Here is a 21976-nt window from a genome sequence, read left to right as displayed (position 1 = left end):
CAAGTCCTTATAGTAATTTCTGATGATTCTTTTTATTTCTGTGGTGTCTGTTGTTACATTTCCTTTTTCATCTCTGATTTTATTGATTTGGGTCTTTTCTCTTCTTTTTTTAGTTAGTTGGGCCAATGGGGTGTCAATTTTGTTTATTTTTTCAAAAAACCAGCTCTTCGCTTGGCTGATTTTTTGTAATGTTTTTTTGGATTCAATCCTGTTAATTTCCTCTCTGATTTTAATTATTTCTCTTCTACTAGATTTGGGTCTGGTTTGCTGCAATTTTTCCAGATCCTTGAGGTGCGCTGAAAGCTCATTTATTTGGTGTCTTTCCAATTTCTTGATACAGGCCCCTATTGCTATAAACTTGCCTCTCAATACTGCTTTTGCTGTATCCCATAAGTTTTGGTATGTTGTGTTGTTATCCTCATTTACTTCCAGAAAGTTTCTGATTTCTCTTTTGATTTCTTGAATGACCCAGTGTTCATTCAGGAGCATGTTGTTCAGTCTCCATGTGTTTGCATACTTTCTGGGGTTTCCTGAGTTGCTAATTTCCGCCTTCGTTCCGCTGTGGTCTGAGAAGCTGCATGGTATGATTCTAATTCTTTTAAATTTGCTGAGACTTGCTTTATGACCTAGTATGTGATCAATCCTAGAGAAGGTTCCATGCGCTGCTGAGAAGAATGTGAAGTCTGTAGATGTAGGGTTGAAAGTTCTGTAGATATCTGTTAGATCCATTTGGGCAATAGTGTCAATTAAATCTGCTGTTTCCTTGTTGATCTTCTGTCTGGATGATCTATCTATTTCTGAGAGTGGAGTATTGAATTCCCCCAGTACTATTGTATTGGAATCTAAATCTCCCTTTAAGTCCCTTAACATATCTTTTAAATAGACTGGTGCCCTGTAGTTAGGTGCATATACATTGATAATAGTTACATCTTCCTGTTGAATTGAACCCTTAATCATTATATAGTGCCCCTCTTTGTCTCTCTTAACAGTTTTTGTATTAAAGTTTATTTTGTCTGATATTAATATGGCTACACCTGCTTTTTTTTTGTTTTTGTTGGCATGGAATATCTTTTTCCAACCTTTCACTTTCAGTCTGCGTGCCTCTTTGTTAGAGAGATGTGTTTCTTGTAGGCAACAAATAGTTGGGTGCTGTTCCTTAAGCCAGTCAGCCAATCGGTGTCTTTTAACTGAAGAGCTAAGTCCATTCACGTTTAATGTGACTATTGATACATAGTGACTTTGTCCTGCCATTTGCCAAAGATAAGTTCTAATATATGCTTTGAGCTTCCCATGCTCTTTTACTGGTAGGTGTTCTTCCTTTACCTTCTTTCATATTGATGGCCGTGTTTCTGTGTTTCTGAGTGTAGCACATCTTTAAGTATCTTTTGCAGGGCTGGACGAGTGGTGGCAAAGTCTTTCAATTTCTGTTTGCTATGAAAGGTCTTTATTTCACCTTCATTCACAAATGAGAGCTTAGCAGGATATAATATTCTGGGCTGGAAATTTTTCTCTCTTAGCACCTGTGCTATGTCTCGCCATTCCCTCCTAGCCTGTAGTGTTTCTGATGAGAAGTCTGCTGTGAGTCTGATTGGAGATCCTCTGAGAGTAATCTGACGTTTCTCTCTTGCACATTTTAGGATCTTTTCTTTATGTTTCACTGTGGTGAGTTTAATTATAACGTGTCGTGGTGAGGATCTCTTTTGGTCATGTTTACTGGGGGTTCTATGAGCTTCCTGTACTAGGATGTCTCTGTCCTTCTCCAGACCCGGAAAGTTCTCTGCTAGTATCTCACTAAAAAGGCCTTCTAATCCTTTCTCTCTCTCCATGCCTTCAGGAACTCCTAGAACCCAAATGTTGGGTTTTTTAATAGTATCCTGTAGATTCCCAACAATATTTTTTAGATTTCTAATTTCCTCTTCTTTTCTTTGGTTTGACTGTATTCTTTCCTGTTCTCTGTCTTCTAAGTCCAATATTCTCTCTTCTGCTTCACCCATTCTGTTTTTAAGGCTCTCTAATATGTTTGTCATTTGATCTATTGAGCTCTTCATTTCATTTTGATTTCTCTTCACTATCACACTTTCCTGTTCTACTAGTTTCTGCGTTTCATTTTGATTCTTCCTTAAAATTTCATTTTCACGAGAGAGTTTCAATCCTGTCCAATAAGGATTTCTGTAGTTCAAGAATTTGCTTTTGAAAACTTCTAAATGTTCTTATCATAAATTTTTTGAAATCCATATCTTGCATTTCTTCTATCTCATCATCTTCATAATCTTGGCTTGGGGTGTTTTGTTTATTTGGAGGCGTCATAGTGTCATCGTTGATCTTGTTCCCTCGATTTCTGTGTTTATTGCTTGGCATGGTTAATTCTTTTTCCATCACCGTGAGGTGTTTTATTTTTTTAACTTTTATTTAATGAAAATAAATTTCCCAAGTACGGCTTATGGATTACAATGGCTTCCACCCCATATTGTCTCTCCCACCCGCATCTCTCACCTTTCCCACTCCCTCTCCCCTTCCAATCACATCAAGATTCATTTTCGATTCTCTTAATATACAGAAGATCAGTTTAGCATACATTAAGTAAAGATTTCAACAGTTTGCTCCCACACAAACATAAAGTGAAAAATAATAGATGATTTTTTAAATGATGATGAAATCAGATCAGACCTATTGTCATGTTTAATCCCAGTGAGAGTCAAGTTGGGAATTGATAATTTCTTCTTCTTCTTTTTTTTTTTTTTTTTTTTTTTTTTTACAGAAGATCAGTTTAGTATACATTAAGTAAAGCTTTCAACAGTTTGCACCCCCAAAGAAACACAAAGCGAAATATACTGTTTGAGTACTCATTATAGCATTAAGTCTCAATGTACAGCACATTAAGGACACAGATCCTACATGAGGAGTAAGTGCACAGTGACTCCTGTTGTTGACTTTACAAATTGACACTCCTGTTTATGGCATCAGTAATCTCCCTATGCACCAGTCCTGAGTTTCCAAGGCTATGGAAGCCTTTTGAGTTCACCGACTCTTATCTTGTTTAGACAAGGTCATTGTCAAAGTGGAGGTTCTCTCCTCCCTTCAGAGAAAGGTACCTCCTTCTTTGAAGACCTGTTCTTTCCACTGGGATCTCACCCACAGAGATCATTCATTTAGGGTTTTTTTTTTTTTTTTTTTTTTTTGCCAGAGTGTCTTGGCTTTCCATGCCTGAAATACTCTCATGGGCTCTTCAGCCAGATCGGAATGCCTTTAGGGATGATTCTGAGGCCAGAGTGCTGTTTAGGACATCCACCATTCTATGAGTCTGCTGAGTATCTCGCTTCCCATGTTGGATCACTCTCCCCTTTATTTATTCTATCAGTTAGTATTAGCAGGTACTAGACTTGTTTATGTGCTTCCTTTGAGGTGTTTTTTTTTTATATGTCTGTGTTAAGTGGACTGCCTGCTGTTGGAGGAGCCTTGAAGGCTTGAGATGGGTGTGGCTTGAGTGCTCTGCTTGGTTCTTCAGGGTTACAGGTGTGCAAAGGTTATGTGTGGTCAATCTCTATTTATTTATTTATTCATTTATTTATTTTATTTTATTTTTTGTTCAGGAGATAAGTAATACTGCAATGCTGAGAAGAATGGATGGTATTTAGCTTCAGATCTCTGGCTTCTACCCAAAGAGTCTGTGCAGGCTCCGTTTCTCCTGTGGACTCCCACTGGGTTGCCTAGGCTACTGAATTGTAGCCTTAACTCTCCCCTTTTATTATGTATATCCCAGCTCTTTGTCTCTTGCTCATCTTTGCAAGGTTGGCGGAATGAGGAACTTGTCTGTACCAGTACGCCCCCACCTTTTTTTTTTTTATTTTTTATTTTTCCCTTCTCTCCTGTAGTCTGTTGAACTTTCCCGCTTAGAAGCCTGCTTCCCTCTAAAATTCTGTCTGCCGTTTCCCCGCCAATGTCTCCGGTTACTGAGCTCACCTCCGCTTCCAGTGCCGATGTGTGGACTCGGAGCCCTGGGCGTCCCTCCTCTCCCCGCTGGTGTCTGTGTCACATCGACTCCCCTTCCCGCACTGGCGCTCAGACTGCGGCTTCCGCGGTTCGGCTTCCGCGTGGTGGGCGACCCTGCTCTCCCAGTAGGTCCTCTGAGTCACCGCCACTAGCTCCGGAAGAGTTTCCTCTGCAATTTTTTTTCCTGATCCTTTTTCTGAAGCTACCGTAACTCCGCTTTTATTAAACTAAATTTTCCCAGACTATCGGTGCGCGCCCTCACTATTCCGCCATCGGACACATCTATGTTCACCGATTCTTCTATGTTCATGGATTGGAAGAATCAGTATCATCAAAATATCCATTCTTCCAAAAGCAATTTGCAGGCACCTGATAATTGGGTAGATATACATTGATTATAGTCACATCTTCCTGTTGAATTGATCCCTTATCATTACATAATGTGCTTGTCTTTTTTAAAATTTTTTTTGTTGAAGTCTATTTTGTCTTAGAATGGGAACACCTGCCCTTTTTTGCTTTCCATTAGCATGGAGTATCTTTTTCCATCCTTTCACTTTAAATTTGCATTTATCTTAGTTGTTGAGATGTGTTTATTGTATGCAGCAAATTGATGGGTCTTGTTTTTTAATCCATTCAACCAGTCTATGTCTTTTACCTGGAGAGTTGAGGCTATTTATATTCAAGGTGACTATTGATAAGTAGTGACTTGACCTTGCCATTTTTCCATAAATACTCCTATTGTTTACTTTGGATTTCTTTTGTACTTTTACTGGGCGATTTTCTACCTTTACATTCTTTCATAATGACGGTTTTCTTTCTGTGTGTAGCAGATCCTTAGGAATCTTTATAAGATTGGACAGTGGTTGCACATTTTTCAATTTCTGTTTGTCATAGAAGTCTTTATTTCACCCTCATTCATAAATGAGAGCTTTGTATGGTACAATATTCTGTGTTGACAGTTTTTTCTTTTAATACTTGGACCATATTTTGTCATTCCCTCTTAACCTGTAGGGTTTCTGCTGAGAAGTAAGCTGTGAGTCTAATTGGCGATCCTCTGAAAGTAATTTGGTGTTTCTCTCATGCACATTTTGGAATCTTTTCTTTACTTTTTTTTTTTTTAATGAAAAATTTCATTTAATTAGTACAAATTTCATAAGTACAATGTTAGGAAGATAGTGATTATTCCCTCCATACCTGTCTTCCCACCCTACTTCCTCCTCTTTTTCCTTTTACAAGTTCCATTCTCCATTAAGATTTGTTTTCAATTAACTTTATACATAGAAGACCAACTCTGTACTTAGTAAAGATTTGAACAATTTGCACGCACACACACACACAAAATGTAAAAAACCGAACAAGTTTTACAGTTAATTCTCATAGTACAACTCATTGAGGACAGAGGTTCTGCATGGGAAGTAAGTACACAGTGACTCCTGTTGTTAATTTAACAATTAACACTCTTATATATGATGTCAGTGATCTCCCGAGGCTCTTGACATGAGCTGCCTAGGATATGGAAGCCTTTTGAATCCACGGTCTCCACTGGTATTTAGACAAGGCCATAAGCAAAGTAGAAGTTCTGTCCTTCCTTTAGAGGAAAGTATATCCTTTGATGGCTCGTTCTTTCCACTGGGGTCTCACTCACAGAGATCCTTCATGTAGGATATTTTTTGCAAAAGTGTCTTGGCTTTTCATGCTTGAATTGCTCTCACTGGCTTCCAGTAGACCCTTGATGGCCTACCAGCTTTGTACTCCTTTGTATCCCATGATGTCTTCTTGGTAACACAGCAGTCTAGTGCCTCTGTTAAGCTGTGCGTTGGAGCATTATTTCTTTCCTTAAAACCTTCTGTTTGCCTCCCCTAGAATCAAAGCTAAAGTCTTGTAATTGTCTACAAGGCCCCATATGATCCAAAGCCCTCTCCCCATAACCTCCTCTCAGACTTCAAATTCTTCTACTTTTCTGCCAGTTTACTGCTCTCTAGCCACACAAGATGACCACATATTTCTTAGAAGTTTTCTGTTTTTTATTTCCTAATTTGTCCTCATGCCTGGCTTATTTTCTCATTTTAGCCTCTTGCTTAAATGTTAACAGTGAGTCTTCCTTCCCTACCAGATACACGTCAGCAAAACCTTCTCTAGCACTCTCCCCTTTAACACTCATACTTCTTAGCCACCTTCCTTTATTTATTATATTTTTTGTGACTATATTTTACTAATTTAGTTATTTTCTGTTTTCCTCACTACAAAGTCAGCTTGGTAACTGCAGGTAACTTCCACCCACATGGAAGACCAGGATAGAGCTCCTGGCTCTTGTCTTTGGCCTGGCCCAGTCCTGGCAATTGTGAACATTTGGGAAGTGAACCAGCAGATGGATGATATCTCTCTGTCTTTTTCTGTTTCTCTGTAACTCTGCTTTTCAAATAAATAAAATCATTTTTTAAAAAGTGTATGTCTCTTAATTTTGTAAACAGCATAAATCTTTCCCTTCCCAATTGCATATTACTATTGTAATTTCCTATTTTTTAAAAACATTTTCCTTTCAAAGGCAGACAGAATGACACACATATGTACACACATGCATGTGTGTGCACATACACACACACACACACACAGAGGCAGAGATGTACCATCTGTTGGTTCACTCCCCAAAAGCATTTAACAGAACTTCAGAACTCAATCCAGGCTCCCCACGTGGGTGGCAGGGACCCAACTATCTGAGCCATAACCTGCTGCTTCAGAGGGTCTCCATGAGCAGGAAGCTAGAATCTGGAGTGGAGCTGGGATTGGAACTCAGGTACTCCAATATGGACACAGGCATCTCAACAGCATCTCAACCACTAGGAAGGCCAAATGCCTGCATCAGTTATTTTTTACTTTAACAATATTCTATCATACTTAGCTCACAGAAAAGTACATGCCTAGCAAAAACATATTTTAGATTTTCTTTTTCTCTTCTCCATGGCTCTTAGTTGCCAATATTTTTCATATCCTTGTCCCTTTGCAACATTCCATATAAAATCTTTTTGTCTCCTAACTCTCTTGAACTCTGTTAAATATTACATAGATTAGTCACAGAGTTCAACATTTATATATTTTTATTTCAGGTATTCCATTTTCTACTAGTCAGAGAATTTAGTTGACTAGGGATTTTTTTTTTCCTTCACAGGATTTGTGTTCAAAGTAGAAGCTCCAGGTAGAGCTTTCCATTATTCCTACGTTTAATCTTCCCCCTGATGTAGCCAGAAATTTGTCCTCAGGGCTCCTTCTCTACTCACCTGCATTCCTGGCTTCCAGCTTCTATATGTGAGCTCCCTGATGTGCTGCTTCCTCCCTGCTCTGATCCAACTCCTGCTCTGTATGCCAAGAGGACATGTGACTGAGTGTACAGTTGCTGTGGCTCTGACTGGTTTTCTAGAGCTTCCAATCATTTGTAAAACCAAAAGCATAAATCACATGTCAGTTATGTAGTCACAAAAAGTAATTCAAAATTTCTTTCTTTCTTTTTTTTAATTTTTTTTAATTTTTATTTTTTGACAGGCAGAGTGGACAGTGAGAGAGAGAGACAGAGAGAAGAAAGGTCTTCCTTTGCCGTTGGTTCACCCTCCAATGGCCGCCGCGGCCAGCGCGCTGCGGCCGGCGCACCACGCTAATCCGATGGCAGGAGCCAGGAGCCAGGTGCTTTTCCTGGTCTCCCATGGGGTGCAGGGCCCAAGCACCTGGGACATCCTCCACTGCACTCCCTGGCCACAGCAGAGAGCTGGCCTGGAAGAGGGGCAACCGGGACAGAATCTGGCACCCCGACCGGGACTAGAACCCGGTGTGCCGGCGCCGCTAGGCGGAGGATTAGCCTAGTGAGCCGCGGCGCCGGCCAATTTCTTTCTTTCTTAAGGCATATTTTATTTAATAAGGAGGTGGTGGCAGGATATTTTAAAGGTTTTTATTTTTGTAATTTTTCAAGAATTCTGTTCTATTATTGTTTTGAGGTTCTCTTTTTGTTACTCATTTTTAGTTTCTGTAGTGTTTTTATTAAAATTTCACCAGTGATTTTTTGCCTGATGCTTTTACTAGGATAATCAATGTTTAAAAAAATAAGGAACAACATTATAGTATATTGTTAACATTTATGGATTTGATATTTTGTGTAGAAACTGTTTCATATGTAATAAATGTGTTTATTTCTCTTAATTTAGAAAAATGTCTGATCAGGAGGAGGAACAGTTTGATGCTCAGAAGACGGTTGATTTGGCAGATGAAAGCAATGATACCCTTGACACTGTGGACATTCCAGTTCCCTCTGAAGAGCTTGCAGAGTCAGCACAAACTGAAGAGCATGAGCCCGAACTGAACCAACTCAATGAGGGCCGTGAAATACCTAATGAGGGGCAAACTGACCACAGCGTTTCAAGTGTAGAATCAAGTGATGAAGAACAACCCATGGAAGAGGGTCAGTCACCTGGACCGGCTCTACTTACTTCAAGACAGAGTCACAAACCAAGTGCAAATGATAATCTGGCATTTCTGGATAGAATAAAGGCCATAAAGGAGGTTTTGCAAACATCGGTGGTAGAGTCTTCAGCAACAGGTAATATTACCAAGGAGAGACAGAATATTTCATTTCCTCATTGTGATGAATGGTTCCGTTTTCTTGGTTATTTATTTTTATTGGAATACTTGCTTTCCCTTTTCCTTAAACATTAGAGGTCCATAGTTGCACTTGAATCTCTAAACTATGTGTGAATACCTCATTATCCTGCATGGGTTGTTCTTCCTCAACAGATGAGCATCATTAACTTTAAAATTGATAAATTTTCAAATACAGTAGGTGTTAAATATGTTTAAGAACCTTCAGAAATGTGGACAAATTCTTGAGTTTAATTGAAACTTCTTTGCATTCCAATTTAGAATTAATTGTGCATACCTAATAAGAGGTCGGATGGGAGCCTGACTCCAGATTTCCTGGTTTTGTATCCAGTGTTCATTCTATATATCATGTTGCTTTTACATATTTCTATAGTCTGCTTAGTGTTAACTTTTTTTTAGCTTCAGAAGAATTGCTGCCTCTCATTGTAGGCTAATTTTAAATTGCTAGACAAAAGAATATTGATGGCATGTAGGAATTACCACATTCTTGGGGACAAAGCAGTGGGTGAAGAGCAATAATGCGGTTACAAAGAGACCTGTTCTACTTGGGCGTTTAACTGCTGTTTTTCCCTCTATAGCGGCGTGTTTTGAGAGAGATTCTGTCCATAGGGTGGAGTGCATGGTCCATAATTTGATGATTATAACAACAATAGCTTAGTTTGGCTGGCAACATGTAGCTTTTGAATCCAGTGGGATACTTTCCCATAGTGTGGAGCATCCACACACAAGGGAAGAATAAGAAGGAGGAAAGCAAGAAGACAAATTAAGATCAATCTCTCAATTTTATTATTCATTGGAAATTTGGCTTCCAATTTGGATGTTTCTGTCATTGCCTGAAAATATAACTTATAAGAAACACATGGTGATTTTTTAAAAAGTTGTTTGAGTACTATACTTCCTGAGCTTCACAAATTCCTTAACATAGCTTCCCTTCCCAAAGTTTAAGAAGTCACTGCTATGAAAGTTTTAAAAATACTTTATTCATAGCTTTTTGTAGCTTTCTGATAATATAGCATGTGTTTAAGCTGTGAAAGTGTTCTCTTTGTGGTAGATAACTAGAGAAACAAACTTTAACATACTCAAAGAATCTTAACAATGCTGATGCCTGGTTAAATTTTGTTATGGGATTATTGGTAAGTATCTCATTTAGTTTTATGTTAACAACATAAAGTGTCTAGAAATACATAAAAGTTTTTGGCCCACAGTGTGCATTCTCCACTTCATCTTTATTTTCTCCATTAAAATATAAATTCTATAGATATTAATAAAAAAGTTTACATTATTTTTAAAATGCTGTATTTCCTTCCTATACTTTATGAATAGGTAAATGTTTTGCAATAATAGTTTTTATTTTTAAGATGGAAACATCTTCATTTCCTGTTTTGTAGAGTGGAGTATGAGCTGTATAATGTCCATTTTTGTGAAAAGTAGTTGCAGCACCTTTCCAACTTTTGGGACACCATTTCTGTCTCACTTTCCTGTAGTCACTACACAATAATGCTTGATTTTCTGAAATATTTCCTATGCTTATAGCTGAATACTATATACCAGGCATTGAAAAATGGATGCTAATTCTTGAGATTTTTGGGTTAATTTTCAAAGCAGAAGCTTGCAACTGAATGTCGGTGACTTCTTAAAAGTCATTGCACTGTAGTGGGGAAGCATGCAAAGGCAGGCTGCATTCCATATGATTAAAAATTGACTGTTAGTTTTGTATTTGTTTGGGGAACTCCAGGTTGCTGAATCTTGTTATGCTTGACTTCAATCCTTTCTTTTGTCTTTTTACCTACAGTAAAAGTTATACTTAGCCCTGTGGGCCAGGAAGTTATAATTCCTTTTAAACTTGACAGCGTTTTTAAAAAACTCAAGGATCATTTTTCACGCTTATTAGATGTCCCACCTTACTTGCTGCAAGTGAAATATGCAGGTAAGTTTGGAGGCTAGTAAGTTGATCAAGGTTTCCTTAGCTTTAACATATAAGCAATAAAAATCTTTGATTTCTTATACTAAATGTTTTGCTATTTACTCTTTGGATATTGTGGTTATGCGATTATCTATTAAACACATTTTTTTCAACTTTTATTTAATAAATACAAATTTCCAAAGTACAACTTTTGAATTATAGCGGCTTTTCCCCCTATAACCTCCCTCCCACCCGCAACCATCCCATCTCCCACTCCCTCTCCCATCCCATTCTTCATCAAGATTCATTTTCAATTATCTTTATATACAGAAGATCATCTTAGTATATACTAAGTAGAGATTTCAACAGATGGTGCAGCAGTCTTGATGTGAGAAAGCAAAGGCTTTGTTTATCCTTTTTGTTTTGAAGAGGTACGTAAGGTCTCTGATTGACTTACAGGAATAATCCGGAATGTCTTTTGAGTTCACCTGTGAAGACTTAATAGGTAGAGATTTAATCTATACTAAGTAAAGATTTCAATGGAATGCACCCACACAGACACACAAAGTACAGAGTACTGTTTGAATAGTAGTTTTACCGTTAATTCGCACAGTACAACATATTAAGGACAGAGATCCTATATGAGGAGTAGGTGCACAGTGACACCCATTGTTGATTTAACAATTGACACTCTTATTTATGACATCAGTAATCATCTGAGGCTCTTGTCATGAGCTGCCAAGACTATGGATGCCTCTTGAGTTCACAAACTCCGATCTTATTTAGACAAGGCCATAGTCAAAGTGGAAGTTCTCCCTTCAGAGAAAGATACATCCTTCTTTGATGGCCCGTTCTTTCCTCTGGGATCTCACAGAGATCTTTCATTTAGTGTTTTTTTTTTTTTTTTTTTTTTTTTTTTTTTTTTTTGCCAGAGTGTCTTGGCTTTCCATGCCTGAGAACTCTCATGGGGTTTTTAGCTGGATCCAAATGCCTTAAGGGCTGATTCTGAGGCCAGAGTGCTGTTTAGGGCTTTTACCATTCTATGAGTTTGCTGTGTATCCTGCTTCCCATGTAAGATCATTCTCTCCTTTTTAATTCTATCAATTATTATTTGCAGACACTTGTCTTATTTATGTAATCCCTTTGACACTTAATCCTATCTTTTTGATCAATTATGAACTTAAACTGATCACTTTAACAAGTAAGATGACATTGGTACATGCCACTTTGATGGGATTGAATTGGAATCTCCTGGCATGTTTCTAGCTCTACCATTAGGGTAAGTCCAAGTGAACATGTGCCAAACTGTACATCTCCTCCCTCTCTTATTCCCACTCTTATATTTAACAGGGATCACTTTTCAGTTAAATTTAAAAGACTAATTGTGTATTAATTAAAGAGTTCAACCAATGGTATTAAGTAGAACAAAAAAATACTAAAAGGAATAAAATAGTAAGTTGTTTCTTGACAGGACAACGGCTAAACACATTTTTAATGAGGACATATGCTTTTCTACATACCGTGCTAAGAACTGAAGATAAAAAGAAGCCTGAGACAAAATTACCAATCTCAATTTGTTTACAAACTAGTAAGGAAGAAGATGTATGCAATTTTACCACGTGATACAATGGAAGTAGGCATGAAAAACTGTGGGAACAGGAGCAATGAAGCTAGGATATTCTAAACAGTTTAAATTAATGAAGTGATAACAGTATGCCAAGTCCCAAAGAGATGAGAATACCTGGAACTTGTGGAAAGTTGTAAGAAGTTTTGAATGATTGGAAATAGATTAAATATGGAGAATGGGCAGAGTAGAGACTGGAAAAATTTATAGTAATGGAGAATGTATAGGAAAAGATTGTACTATACAGTAAGGTCATTTCCATGAAGTCAAGAATATTTATATTTTGCGGACAATATTGAGCTGCCCCCTGGAGTTATATTTCTTTGTATCATAATAGGAAGAGCTCTTTGAAATTAATGAGGCCAACATAACAAATATATGTTTGCATAGAATATGTCTGAAGCAGATTCTAATATTTAATTTTCAAAGTTTAGTGCTGGGGTGGGCTTTTGGTTTTATAGTTAAAATGCTTCTTGGGATGCCCACATCTCATTTGGAGTGCCAAAGTTCCAGTCCTGGCTCTTTTCCTGACTCCAGCTTCTTGCTAATGCAGACCCTGGGAGACAGTAGGTGATGGCTCAAATGCTTGAGTTCCTGCCCCAACGTGGGAAACCTGGACTGAATTCACATCTCCTGGCTTTAACTAGTTCACCCCCGGCTGCTGTGGATATTTGAGGAGTGAACCAGTGAATGGGAGGTCTCTGTCTTTCTGTCTCATTCTCTGCCTTTCAAATAAAGAAGAAAAGAAAAGCTTATGCTTAAAAAACTGTTTGGTTGTGACTTATAAAATACCACAAAAAGTTTCCAGAGAAAACCACTCAATTAAATTTCATTTCATTTTTTTTTTTGTAAACCATGAGGGTACTTTAAAACTTTGGTAGAAAATTGGAATTTTGGCACAAAAACTTTTGAAACCCATGTATAATTTTTTCATAATATGTATTTCAGTGAACTTTTAAAGTTCCCATGTATGCATGGATTTCAAAATTTTTTTACACCAGAATAAATAATTTTTTGAATCCATTTTCCATGAATGTTTTATAGTACCCACATATTATAGGGAATGTACTCCAAAAGTAAGGTGCTTGTATATTCAAATAACTAATTATTAAAGTCTGATTGGAGAAACAAGACTAAAATATAAATAATTATTAGTGATAATAGTAATAATGATAATGTTCATAATGGTTAAATTATTGAGCACTTACTGTGTGTGAGTATATCTAGAAGGTGTTTTGCCTGCATTATCATTTAATCCACACAATGATCCTTTGAAGTTTAGGCTTTTTTTTTTAAATGAGAGGAGGAAACTAAAGCTGTATGAACTTCTGCAAAGTCACATGGCTGAAAAGTGATATTCTGAACTTGTTAATACTCCAAACATGAAATTTTAAATTGCTGGGCATAAAGTTCAAAATTGAGGGAGAGCACTTTGAGATTGGGTAGCTGGCCAGTGGTACCTAAAGATCTCTCTGTTCTTTGTACTTCATGACTTTCCTTTTATTATATGTAAGTACCAGCTATCACCACTGAGTCAGATTTATGTCAGCAGCAATTGCAAGCAGCCTTGTTCTACTCCAACTGCTCTCTAAAACATGTGCTTTATTTGAGAGAGAGAGAGAGAGGAAGAGAGAGATCTTCCATCTGCTGGTTCCCTCTCCAAATGCCCACAACAATGTACAGTGGGTCAAGCTGAATCCAGGAGCCAGGAATTCCATTCATGTCTCCCATTTTGTGTGGCAGGAATCCAAGTACTTGGGCCATCATCAGCTGCCTCCTAGATACATTAGCAGGAAGCTGGATAAAACCTTGGAATGTCTGGGACTTGAACCAGGTACTCTGATACCAGATGTAGGCATCCCAAGGGGTTGTTTATCCCAATGTGCCACAATGCCTGCCCCAACAGGTACTTTCATTTACTACTAAAACTGAAGCTCAAGTTTGGTGGGTGTATGCCTGCTATGGAAATGAATAGAGGAATGAAGAGCTCTGTGGGAACCTGTATTAGTTTTCTATGGCTTTTGTAATAGTGAGTCAAAAATTTAGTGGCTTAAGGCAACACATACACTCTTCTTGCAGTTCTAGACGCCAGAAGTCCTAAATCAGTTTCACTGAGATACAGTCAAGGTATCAGCAGGACGAGAATCCACGTCCTGTCTTTCTAGTTTCTAGAGTTGCATTCCTTGCACTCATTAGCTCACTGGTCCCTTCTTCCATTTTCAAAGTAAATGTAGTGTCTTCAAGTCTCTTTCAGTTCTGTAATGTAACTCACTCTGTAGTCAAATCCTTTTCTTTCCTTTTACAGGAGCACATGTGATTACATTTAGGAACTAACTAGATATACAGGATAGTTTCTCCAACTCAAAATTCTTAATCTGATCTACAAAGTCACTTGTGCTATATAAAATAACATTCGGCGGGTGCAGCGGCTCACTAGGCTAATCCTCCACCTTGCGGCGCCGGCACACCGGGTTCTAGTCCCGGTTGGGGCGCCTGATTCTGTCCCAGTTGCCCCTCTTCCAGGCCAGCTCTCTGCAATGGCCCGGGAGTGCAGTGGAGGGTGGCCCAAGTGCTTGGGCCCTGCACCCCATGGGAGACCAGGATAAATACCTGGCTCCTGCCTTCGGATCAGCGCGGTTTACTGGCCACAGTGCGCCGGCCACAGTGCGCCGGCCGCGGCGGCCGTTGGAGGGTGAACCAACAGCAAAGGAAGACCTTTCTCTCTGTCTCTCTCTCTCTCACTGTCCACTCTGCCTGTCAAAAAAAAAAAAAAAAATAATAACATTCATAGGCCCTGGAGGTTAGGATCTAGACATATTTGGGGCCCTTTTCAACTTGTTATGAAGCCCAAACAACCATGTTAATTTTTTTTCATGTTAACTTTTAAAAGCATTAAATTCTTATTTATTTATTTATTCATTTATTTGAGACACACACACATGCACACTCACACTCACACACACATGCACACTCACACTCACACACACAGAACTATCTAGCATCCACTGGTTTAATCCCCAGATGCCTACCTATACCACAATGGCTGGGGCTGGGCCAGGCTGAAGCTGAGAGCTAAAACTCAGTTGAGGTCTTCTACATGGGTGGAAGAGACCCAATTACTTGCGCCATTATCTGCTGTCTCCCAGGTTCTGCGTTAGCAGGAAGCTGGAGTTGAGAACCAGAGGTGGACATTGCTCACAGGCACTCTAATATGGAATTCAGGCATCCTAATTGCTAGGCTAAACACCACCTCCTGAATATAGATTCTATTAATAAACTTTCTGACACAAAATGGCAGCCTCTAGCATTATTATAGTTTTTGTACATCTTAAAATAGAGAAAGAAAATTAGTCAATTTATCCAAAGCACCAAAGGCAAGGTGCATGAAGGATGGAGAAGGGCGAAAAAGTTGAAGTGATAAAAAATAACAGTATATCTACTTTTTTAACCCAAAACTGAATTTTAGTTCTACCTTGACATGAATTAATTTCTGTGGGCGTATTATTTTGGAAAGAAAGTAAGGAAGGGGTTCTTCAGAATTCTAAGTGTCTGCCTTTCGGTACTAGGAGACTGGGATATTGAAATAATCATGATTTCCCTGATATGGCTTGTGGTTGCATGTAACACATTGTGTTTTTTTCTTATAGCGCCAATATTTAGAATATGATTCTGCTCCTATTGTAGAATGATTTGTTTTTAAATGTTAAGAATTTCATGGTTATTATGCATTTATTTCTGATGATTGAGAGTTGTAGTTTTATTTACAATGCTGATTTCCTGCTCAAGAAAGCCACTATAGGTTTTCCTAGTTTGGAGTTTTTTATACTAACTTTATAGCAAGAGGTGGAAATCATTAGTACTACATTTGTTAACTAAATATGTGTTGCTACAAGTATGTTTGATGTTTTCCATCCACTTAACATGAGTACATATAATTAACCATTTCCAGAAATCTATTGTACATCATGGTGACTATAGTTAATACTTGAAAGTTACTAAGAGAGTAGATTTTAAGTGTTTTTATCACGAAAAATGATAAGGATGCAAAGTAATAGATATACCAGTTAGCTTGGTTTAACTGTTTCACAATGTATATGTATATCAAAAGATTTTATTGTATACCATAAATATATATAATTTTTGTCATTTAAAAAGCAGCCAAAAGAAGATAGCCATTTTTACTGTTATAAAATGTCTTAAAATTTTTCATTTTTTAGGACAAATTGTTAAAAATAATGAGACCCTAGTTCAATATGGAGTCAAGCCACAGGAAATTATACAAATGGAAATCTTTTCTACAAATCCAGATCTGTATCCAATCAAAAGAGTAGATGGACTAAATAAAATCTCTCACATCATAACTGTCACCATAGAAACTGGTTAGTTATTTGATGTCCTGGATAAAGTATTTTACAGTCCCTTTGTAGTTGAAGTTTCATTTAATTTTGGTTTTATCTCTTCAGGCATTGATCAGTACCAGGAGGTAGCTGTTGAGATTATCAAATGTGACTTTCACAAACCATTTCTTGGTGGATTCAGACACAAAATAACAGGAGTAGAGTATCATAATGCTGGAACACAAACTGTACCTAAGAAGATTTCTGGAAAATCTAATGTATTTTGTAGGGATACACAGGTAGTATTTTTATTTTTCCATTTTGGTTTCTGAAGTTATAGGATGCATAATATATGATTCTCAATTCTTCTAAATAATTTTACAGAAATTAAAGTAATAAAAGTTAATACATGGAAACATAATTCTCTTTGCATACTTATGTATGTATATATAGAGAGGACACTTACTTAAATTTCCCATGTTTTTATTTTAGACAGTTTTTCAGAGAAAAAAGTTTCAACAAACTACAAATACAACATCCACACAAATGACTAAAATTGGTGTGTATGTTTCAAATATAACTGATAAATTGGTAAAACCAAGAGAATACTTTTCAGCTGAAGAATACCATGATCGAATATTACAGGCGGTAAGATAACTTGGTAGATGAATATTAAATATTAAAATTAGAGTAATTAAGCTAATTACTTATTGTGTGTGTGTGTGTGTGTGTGCCTGTGTAAGTTTTTCTAAGCCATACCAGCTTTAGAAAGAATGCACATGAGTATGGGTCATATTTCATTGGTAATAAAAACAGTCTTTATATCTAATATCCCTCCATGTGAAGGACCAGAAGCTTAAATACTTCTAATTCGTCTCTTTTGCTTAGGGAAATTCGAGTGTTTGTTGTTGTTGTTGCCTTGGTCTTTATTAGCCTTCTCAACACTTCTGTCCCAGGACCTTAACTCTTGTCACAGAAAAATCATGTAGGGTGCTTTCCAGACTAATTGAGACTGAATGTAACATTAATATCCACTTTCCCTGATATTCCTATAACCATTATAACTCTCTCATCTTAGTGTTTGATGGACTATCTTTTGTCATCCTTTTGCTTTCAACCAGTATGTTCTTTCATGGAGCATATAGTTGGATCCGTCTCCTACCATTATTTTAGCTATGTGTAAAAATGACCCGGAAGCAGTGATTTAAATGGCAGATTTTGGTTTTCTGTTAACAAGAAATCTGGAGATTGTTGTTCTAGCTCGATTGACACTAAATCTTGAGAGATAAACTTCTGGTACCAAAACAGTGAAGTCCACTGACTCATTGTCCCAAAGGAGACTGCTCACATTGTAGCTGGGTGCCAATTATTGTACCAACCTGATGAATTTTCACTTTTTCAGTTTAAACTAATTTTTTACCAAACAAAAGAAAGGATGAAGTTATTATTGAATTTTGAAGAAGAATGAAGTTTAGGTAAAATTTAAGTGAAATGGGATCTTGATAGTGTTAATGCAAAGGAAGGCTGTGTATGAACGGATCACCATCAGATCTGGACTGTGAAGCAGGCCAAGGTCCGATTTATTCTCTTAGGAATAAAAAGATGTAGAATATTGTTTTTTTGAGCTTCTCAGAAATTCAGTACCTTATTATAAACCAAAGCTGCTTCTCTTTGTCATTTACATCCTGTAGGCCAGAATGTGATGTTTCATTCTTACTGGTCTAATAATTTCAACCAGCAAAGTTAACTTGTGATTTTGGGGAACAGAGTTTCTCAGCTAGCAAGAAAATAGTATTCACTCAGAGACAGTTGTGACATTTTGTAACTGTGGTGTGTCCTTGCGAGAAATATTGTTTCCTATTAATTTTGTAGCTGACTGTTATTAGAACATGATGATCTTTAACTTTCTCAGTCCAAACTAATTTTTACTTTCTTACTGTGCTAGGCTTGGATGGGTCTCTGTGATGTTATTAGAAACTTTAGCTCCTTTTGTCTTTGCACTCCATTAATCTCATTGTGAGCTTGTTACTGTGCGATGATAAAATGGTTTACTCACCTTTACCATCATATCTTCATTCTATGCAACAAGAAAAGAAAGGCCAAGGCAGCATGTCTCATGTGTGCTGTCTTTAAGGCTTTCCCTTGAAAGCCTCACCTGAAGACCTCCGCTTACGTGTCATTGGCCTAAACTGTGTCATGTGAACTCCCTCATGGCAGTAGTGATTAGTGCATTTTAAAAAACAGCATATTGTTCCTCAAGAAGCTTGAAGTTTTCTTAGTGTGAGGAAATAGATGAGACTGGAAATGAGGCAGGAAAATGGAATTGCTTATGCCATATTCCAAACTCCAAAAAAAATTAATTTTAGAGGAATAAAAACACAGGGACCAAGATTACATGAAAAGAAAGAGTAAATGCCAGTTGATATTTTTGAAGGCATAAAACAGATGGAGAAGTGTTGACCTATTAGAATGGAGAAAGTGAAATCTAAATGTATAACAGTGAGGATGGCATCAGGACTCATTGATTTTGCCCCATGGAAACTTAGAAAGTGAACTGGAGGTTCTGTGTGGAGTGGAAATGAAGTGTGTGCTGTGAACAGAGGCATTAGTTAAAAGCCAGCAGAAGAAGTAAATTTATAATAAGTTCTTCTTATATCTTCATCTATTCCTTTCTGCCAGGTCATGTTTATTTTATTCTTTATAAGTTAATTGCTTAGTATTTATTTTTGTCTTATATTAGGTAAGATTGTATTAGTAACTACTGATATTTTTGTCTTCATTCTTGCCATCTATCTTTATTTACTAATTGTTTATCTTTTCATTAATCTTTTCTTCAGTTTGTTGCTTTGATCAAAGGTGTTTATTTTTTGTCCTTTTATAATTTGGAAATAGGTACTTTATTTTTTTAATAGTTACTTGCAGTTCCATTTTTAACATTCCTAAAATTTTTATACCAACTATATCTGTAATCAGGCTGTATTATCTTCTGAAAAAATAAACAACCTTTATTAGTTCTTCTTTTCTTCATTTCTTTTTTTATTTTTTTTATTTTTTTAAATTTTTTAATTTTTTTATTTTTTGACAGGCAGAGTGGACAGTGAGAGAGAGAGACAGAGAGAAAGGTCTTCCTTTGCCGTTGGTTCACCCTCCAATGGCCGCCGCGGCCGGCGTGCTGCGGCCGGCGCACCGCGCTGATCCGATGGCAGGAGCCAGGAGCCAGGAGCCAGGTGCTTTTCCTGGTCTCCCATGGGGTGCAGGGCCCAAGCACTTGGACCATCCTCCACTGCACTCCCTGGCCACAGCAGAGAGCTGGCCTGGAAGAGGGGCAACCGGGACAGAATCCGGCGCCCCGACCGGGACTAGAACCTGGTGTGCTGGCGCCGCTAGGTGGAGGATTAGCCTAGTGAGCCGCGGCGCCGGCCTTTTCTTCATTTCTTCTACCTCATCTTTCATTCCTCATATCCAGTGAGGATCTGATAGGCAATTGGAATAAATTGAAGAAATTTATATCATTGGAGAGGCAAGCTAGAAATTGCAGAAGTGGTTCCAGAATTATAAATCAGATACTCAAATGCATTCTTCATAATTTCTTTTCCTTTGCCAGACCCTTTTAGTATGATCTGGTGTAGTGTCTTTATTGACCTCTGCTTTATATAATCTTTCTGTAATTACCAATCATTAGGATGGGGAGAAGGGGTATGACAGTAAATATTATTTCCTCAGTCTTGATCCAGCCTCGCCACATTTTATTGATGAGTTTAGTAAATAAAGTTATCAACTCTCCCATTTATATTATTAAGTTTTTGAGAATCTAGTAATATATCGTATCTTCACATATATTTACATTTCATATAAATTTAATAAATATTTGATTGCTTAATTCTTTTATCTAATCTGCCCTTGGTGCTTTCCACACATACCTACCTGCTATATGTTTAGGGAATAAAAGTTTGCTTAAAAATAAATCTAAAGTAATAAAAGTTAAGATAAGCTAGAGATAATTCAGATTCACCACAATAATAGCATTTACTGAGGACTTGCGATATACAGATTGGGCTAAGCAATCTATATGTCACTATTTTACATATGAGTGTACCAAAGCAGAGATGACACATAGCTTACCCTAAATCAAACAACTAGTGAGTAGCTAAGCAAGTTTCAGACTAAGGTTTACTCATGAATCTGTGCTCTTAAGCATTGTATTGACAACCTACTATGAAAGTATATTTGCTAGATTTAGAGTCCAATAGCAATGACAAACATTAGCTATGATTTTTATGCTAGTCTACATGAGAATATCTTACAGAGAGCTACAACTGGACTCTCAGGTTTTTCTGTTGTTTGAATTGGGATTTTATTATTTGATCAATAAGTTAATGATAGACACTTTTTAAATTTCTTTTTAATATGAGTATAGGTGATCAGGATTCAGACATACTACAGGCAATGGCATGCTAAAGTCTTTGTGAAGAAATTAAACATACAGAGAAAATTGAGATTGGAGTGGGAAGCAGAGGAAGAATTAAGGAAGAAGAAAGAAAAAGAAGAATGGATGCAACTGGACTATTACCGGAGGCATAATCCTAGAACAAATGAAGACTTTGAACTTCTTTATAATGCACTAGAACGTAAGTTTGACATTGACGATGTTTAAAATATCATTTGTTAAATTTTTCATTAGCAGAGAAAACAGTTTTGCTAAAGACAAAAAGAAGACCATTACTATTATGTAGATTTCTTGGGAATCTGGACTAGAGAATTTAGAAAGATGAATCATGTCTTACATTTGGGACACGAATTAAAGCTGGAATAAAATTGGAATTGCTTTTATATTAATAGTTAATTGATAAAATATGTACACTGCTTTATAAATTTTTAAATTTTAGTATATTATTTAACAAGACATTTCTGCATGCAAGATAAAGAGAGAGGTTGTTGTATCATCAGGTTTTATGTTGATTTGGGAGATTTGTGAACTTAGAGTTGAGCTGTTTAATCCCTCAATCTAGCATCCTATTTGATGTTGGTCTTTAGAGGAAGAGCTTGGCAATAGCTTTCTAATCCCAATCTATTTATAATAATATATAAATATAATCACATATTCTCTAAATACTGACTTTTTTTTCCAAATATGAAACTTTATTTTGAAGGTGATTTATGAAAATTCAACATGAGCAATAAATCTACTCACATGTTATAGTTTAATACAAAACAACAGAAGTAAGCAAGTAAGCAAACAAATAAACATAAGACCCAGGACTTAATAGGAAATTAACACCAGTGGTAATTGTGCAAAATGCTAAATCATTCTATTTCATGGCCTGAATCCCTATAGTGTTGCCCATTTTTTTAAATTAATTCATTTATTTTTAAGGTGAACCTACTTCATGTATTTCACATATACAGATTTATGAACATAGTGAAACTTTCCACCCTACCTTCTCTCCCATCCATACTCCCACCCTTCCTCCTTCCTCTTTT

At 37.1% G+C, this 21976-nt stretch overlaps 1 protein-coding gene across 6 annotated transcripts in view; it reads left to right on the top strand.

The window, feature by feature from the left end:
- Window positions 1-21976, top strand: part of IQUB (IQ motif and ubiquitin domain containing) — a 135942-nt gene that overhangs the window by 12167 nt on the left and 101799 nt on the right. For all 6 annotated transcript variants that reach the window (XM_051848912.2, XM_070071265.1, XM_008258260.4 and 3 more), the window contains 6 exons: window positions 8181-8572; window positions 10424-10558; window positions 16376-16537; window positions 16622-16794; window positions 16988-17143; window positions 20913-21123. In XM_051848912.2, coding sequence (XP_051704872.2) covers window positions 8185-8572; window positions 10424-10558; window positions 16376-16537; window positions 16622-16794; window positions 16988-17143; window positions 20913-21123 — 1225 coding nt within the window. In that variant the 5' untranslated portion in view covers window positions 8181-8184. The remainder of the gene's footprint in view (window positions 1-8180; window positions 8573-10423; window positions 10559-16375; window positions 16538-16621; window positions 16795-16987; window positions 17144-20912; window positions 21124-21976) is intronic.

This window comes from Oryctolagus cuniculus, chromosome 3 (genome assembly GCF_964237555.1).
Source record: "Oryctolagus cuniculus chromosome 3, mOryCun1.1, whole genome shotgun sequence".
Taxonomy (NCBI): domain Eukaryota; kingdom Metazoa; phylum Chordata; class Mammalia; order Lagomorpha; family Leporidae; genus Oryctolagus; species Oryctolagus cuniculus.
Note: the sequence above shows the minus strand (reverse complement) of the source record. Positions and strands in the feature narration are given on the sequence as shown.